This window comes from Myotis brandtii, unplaced genomic scaffold (genome assembly GCF_000412655.1).
Source record: "Myotis brandtii unplaced genomic scaffold, ASM41265v1 scaffold236, whole genome shotgun sequence".
NCBI classification, from domain to species: domain Eukaryota; kingdom Metazoa; phylum Chordata; class Mammalia; order Chiroptera; family Vespertilionidae; genus Myotis; species Myotis brandtii.
Genome location: NW_005358901.1, coordinates 1,995,373 through 2,000,328, shown reverse-complemented (window position 1 = coordinate 2,000,328; position 4,956 = coordinate 1,995,373). Strand labels below are relative to the sequence as shown.

The window sequence follows — 4,956 nt, the reverse complement described above, 5'->3', positions numbered from 1 at the left end:
TTTCTCTGGGCCCAGAGCAGGAGGAGGAGAGCTGGAGTGGGCCAGGGGGTTTGCTTGCCCAGCACAGCCATCAGGTTGTGGCTGGGCTGACGAATGGGCTTACATGGCAAGAGTCAGTGACTGCAAGCTGAGGAAGGGTGGTAGCAGGCGGGGACAAGTCAGTTTTGGATCGCACAGAGGCCACTTGGGAGGTGCATGGTCCCCTGAGAGGGGTAAGCTGGGCTTGCAGGTCTGTGGGGCAGAGGGTGGAGCAGTCTGATCAGGAGAGAGTGGACTGGGCTTTGGGGAAGGCCAAGAGGCTCAGGCCATGTGAGATTAGGTCCCTGACTGGTTGTGCCCTGGGGAAACTCACATGTTGCTGTTCTTTGCAGGGCTTCCCTGTGCAGGACATGGAGACGTGAGGCTGCAAGGCTCCCGAGGGCTCGGCTTGGACCGAGATGGGGCTGGGTTGCTGCCTCCTAACAGGGCTCTTGTCTGGGGTAGTGGCTGGGGGTTGCCCTCCCCCCTCCCACCCGCATCTCGGAGCAACCCTTCCCCTCTGCTGCTGAGCGAGGCCTGTCCTGGGGCCCGGTGCCCGCCATGAACGGCCTGTCGGTGACTGAGCTCTGCTGCCTCTTCTGTTGCCCGCCCTGCCCTGGCCGCATTGCCGCCAAGCTCGCCTTCCTGCCGCCGGAGCCCACCTACTCCCTGGTGCCTGAGCCTGAGCCCAGGCCTGGTGGGGCTGGGACCACGGCCTCGGGGACCCTGCGGGCCTCCACGGGCACCCCCAGACGTTGGAAGCTCCACCTGATGGAGCGCTCTGATTTCCAGTACAGCCAGCGTGAGCTGGACACTATTGAGGTCTTCCTGACCAAGAGCAGCCGGGGCAACCGCGTTGCCTGCATGTATGTGCGCTGTGTGCCCGGAGCCAGGTGAGCCTTTAGGACTGGACCAGACAGACCCAGAGCCAGGAAGGGTGGAGGGGCAGGATCTGGGGAGGGCCCCATGCTCATCCTCATGGTCCCTGGAATGCCACAATGGGATTACAGACCACCGGGGGTTGTGGGTGCCTGGGGGTACTTCTTGCCAAGGTCTGGCCTACCAGAGCTACCAAGGGTGTGCCTCACTCTGCTCACGGCCGCTGCCCAGCTCCCTTAAGCTCTCACTGCCAGGTGCCCTTCCATTTGCAGCTCCTCTCATTACCCCATCTTGCAGATGAGGACCCTGAGGCTGAGGGAAGTGGCTTCAAGTGGCTGTGCCACACCACCACTCTACAAGGAGCATGGTCTCAGGCGCTCGGTGCCCAGTGAAGTCTTGGTACCTGAGGCTGCTGGTGGCTCAGGCTCAGTCTGCCTTCCCATTAACAGGGCACCTCAGGACCTGCAAGCAGAGCGCTTTCCTGAGCCTGGGGGTGGGGCAGAGGCAGGTTTTCCGGGTGCTTCTGCCTCACACCAGGCAGGTTTTGACTTCAGGTCTAAGTTCAGAGGGAGATTTCTTACTTTTCCTCTGGGCCAGGCAGGGCTGGCGGGAGTGGGAGCTGGGACCCAGTCGTGCTGGAGGAAGAGGACCTTGAGAGTCTGTTGGCGTGGAGTCACCTGGTTGCCTTCTCTTGGCAGGACCTGGGCAGGCCCTGTTAGCAGCAGCTTGGCAGGCCTGTCATGGGACACAAGGGCTGAAATGAGTGCCATGGTCATTTTCTGCAGGAGAAGGAGACCCAAACCTCTGTGATCAGGGGTTGGCTTTATTCACTTGTGGGGCAGGGGACGGGCCAACTGTCAGGAAGAGAGGCGGCAGCCCTGTCAATGAAGTCTCTGAGCAGGAGGCCCACATGCCTGCTATCCTCAGGCTGTTGGAGTCCCTCCAAAAGGAGACTCGAGGAGGAGAGGCGGCTGGGCCCATCCTGTGCTCAGAACGTGACAGAGATCACACAGGCAGGAGGAGCTAGGCTATTTGTGGCACAGGCCACCTATCCTCCTCCCCCTCCCCCACAGCGCTCCTGTCCCTTCCTGGTTGAGATGTGAGTAAGACCCCTCTTTCTCTTGCCCTCTGACCCTGTCTTCTCCCACCCCGCTAGGTACACAGTCCTCTTCTCACATGGCAATGCAGTGGACCTGGGCCAGATGAGCAGCTTCTACATTGGCCTGGGCACACGCATCAACTGTAATATCTTCTCCTATGACTACTCGGGCTATGGCGTTAGCTCGGGCAGGCCCTCTGAGAAGAACCTCTATGCCGACATCGATGCTGCCTGGCAGGCCTTGCGCACCCGGTGAGCTGTGTGCCGGGAACTTGGTCAACCTAAAGTGTCCCCTTGGAGGGGACCAGAAGCTCTGAAACAGGGAGGTTGGAAGGTGCCCACTAGAAACTTAGGCCTACCTCCCTGGGGAGGAAGGAAGCCTGGGCCAAGTTTTTGTGGGTGGCCTTGCTGGAGAGGGGAACTGTCAGTGGCCACAGTGGTCCAGAAGATGAGTCCTGGCCCGTGTCCCTTCAGCATGGTAACAGATATGCTTGGTGTGCAGGCAGGCATGTTGGCAGTCTTCAAAACTCCCTGGGCAGGGGCAGGGATGGGCTGGGGCTGTCTGCAGTGGAGTGGAGGTTCCCTCAGAAAGAAATGTTAGGCAGAGGACCTTGGGCCCAGTGGTAGCATGTGAGGGCTGTGCGAATGAATTGTGGGAGTCCCAAGCCAAGGGAGCACATGGGGTTCAGGGCTGGGCTGGGCTACTGCATTGGGATTCTGGGGGCAGGCCTATGAGGTACTTGTAGCCATGGAACTTGGCCTCATCCTGGGGCAGTGAGTAGGGGTGGGGCTCCTCTAGGCTTAGAGGGTTCTGTTGGGCGGCTTGGTGCCTAGCACAGCTCTGATGGCTGGTGGGAGGTCAGTGAGCGGAGGACATACCCACATGCTTGTCTCAGGGCCATTCCCTCTCTGGACCTCCACCATCCTGGTCATCCAGATCCTGGGCAGACCCCTCCCACCGTAATACTCATTGAAGCACATTTATCGGTCTCTGAGCCAGCGTTTGCAGCGTGTGGCCCTGTGCCCAGCACTGCTCCGGAAGGAGGTTAACCCTGGCCTTCCTGGATGTGGAGCCCTATCCACTGTCTGCTGGGGGATACCCTACTTAGCCCTGCCTGGCCGACCTGCCGGACCCTCTCCTTCGAGGCCCAAAGTCAGTCTGCCCTGGGGAGATGGGGCTCATAGTGATGGACCAGGCAGGCCCTGGGAGCAGGGTCCCCTGGCACCAGGGACCTGTCTTAGGTGGTGTGGTACAGGTACATGCTTGCCCTCAACTGCCTCAACCCTTCCTTCTGTCCTTGCTTGCTCTGGGGGTTGCTGGCAGAATCAGACCCCGCTGTGGGGTGAGGGCTAGGAGCTCTGTTCATCGTCCATCTATCCTCTCACCAGCATTGACTTCCAGGGACTTGGTCCCTAAGCGCCAACAACTTAGAGGCAGCAGGAGGCTTGTGCCCAAGCTGTGCCTGGTGCTGGGGAGGCCTAAGGGAGAAGAGCCACTCCATTTGTCACCTGTTGAGTTTATTCAGGTGGAGACGGCCAGGGGCTGTTGGGGTCCCTGCTTGGTGCTGGGCGATAGGGCTGTGCTGGTGCTCAGCAAAGTGGTGGCCATGGCAACCTGGGAGCAGACTGGGGAGGAGTGACCAGGTAGCATCTTTGAGGCCTGGGGGTAGGCTGGGGTTAACCTGTAGTGTTACCAGGACAGAGACAGGTGGGGATAACGCTGTCGACAGGGAGGTGGAATCTGGCTTTTCAGGTGTGTTCCTCAAGTGAGATGCAGAACTGTCCTGGCCCCTGTCCACCAGGAAGAGGGATGTCCCTTTGGATTTGGGGTCTGATGTGTTGGAGGAGAACCTTGGAGGCCGCCTGCATGGGGAGGGTGGCAAGTGGGTCCCCATGTGGCTGGGAATAGGCATGTAGGGGCCGTGGAAATGGCTTGGAGCTGGATCAGCTGTGCTGGGGGACCCTAGGGAGGCATGTGGGAGGTGACAGGGCTGGGGTTGGGGCTTGAAGGTGGGAGTTGGTGCCGAGGAGGGTGGCCCAGGACTTGGCCACTATATAGAGAAGGTGCCAGAAGGAGTTAGCACCCACCCACCTCCCCACAGCAGTGGATATTCTGCTCACCAGTGTTGTACTGAGCACCTAATTGGGCATGGAGGATACCAAGGGGTGACACATGGGGACAGCTGCCTCAATTCCCCACAGCAAAGGGGGTGGGGAAGGGGTGCAGGCAGGAAGACAGCCCCCCTTCCTCAAAGAACTATCTAATCCAGAATAGCAGGGACAGGAAAACTCTAAGTGTAATCTGGATGTGGCCCTGGTCAAGTGTGTGTAGGGTTGGGGGTTGACAGAGTGGCCTGGAGAAGTAGGAGAGGCCCCAGAGCTACCCTGCTCCCAGCAGCCTTTGTGGGGCCCTCACCAGGTGCGCTCCTTGCGCATGAGGAAGTAGATCCTGTTGGAGAAACTGAGGGTAGATCCAGGTGACCTGGGACTGTGGCCTGGTTGGGGAGGAGTGGGAGCAGCTGTCTTCACACCTGCAGGGGCCCTGCCTCCCTACTAAGTGCACCGCCTCTGTTGGAGGCCAGAGTAGGGTCCCTGGGACCAGTCTAGTTGCCTAGAACTGCCCTAGGAGAAGGGGGGACAGACCGCCCAAGGAGGGAGGGCTGTGGGAGGGCAGTGTTGCAGTTGCAGCTGACCCTGTCCCACTGCCAGGTACGGCATCAGCCCAGATAGCATCGTCCTGTATGGTCAGAGCATCGGCACAGTGCCCACCGTGGACCTGGCCTCCCGCTACGAGTGCGCCGCGGTGGTGCTGCACTCCCCGCTCACCTCGGGCATGCGTGTTGCCTTCCCAGACACCAGGAAGACCTACTGCTTTGATGCTTTCCCCAAGTGAGCATTGGGCTGCCCTGGGAACCCGGGCGGGGGCGGGGCCTTGGGGGGGCGGGCCTTGGTGGGGGCGG

At 60.4% G+C, this 4,956-nt stretch overlaps 1 protein-coding gene across 1 annotated transcript in view; it reads left to right on the top strand.

Annotated features, from left to right (window-relative positions):
• The window catches only part of ABHD17A (abhydrolase domain containing 17A), an 11,179-nt gene that overhangs the window by 5,299 nt on the left and 924 nt on the right, over positions 1-4,956 (top strand). Inside the window, exons 2-4 of the mRNA XM_005866712.2 lie at positions 372-911; positions 2,054-2,248; positions 4,706-4,885. Coding sequence (XP_005866774.1) covers positions 580-911; positions 2,054-2,248; positions 4,706-4,885 — 707 coding nt within the window. The 5' untranslated portion in view covers positions 372-579. The remainder of the gene's footprint in view (positions 1-371; positions 912-2,053; positions 2,249-4,705; positions 4,886-4,956) is intronic.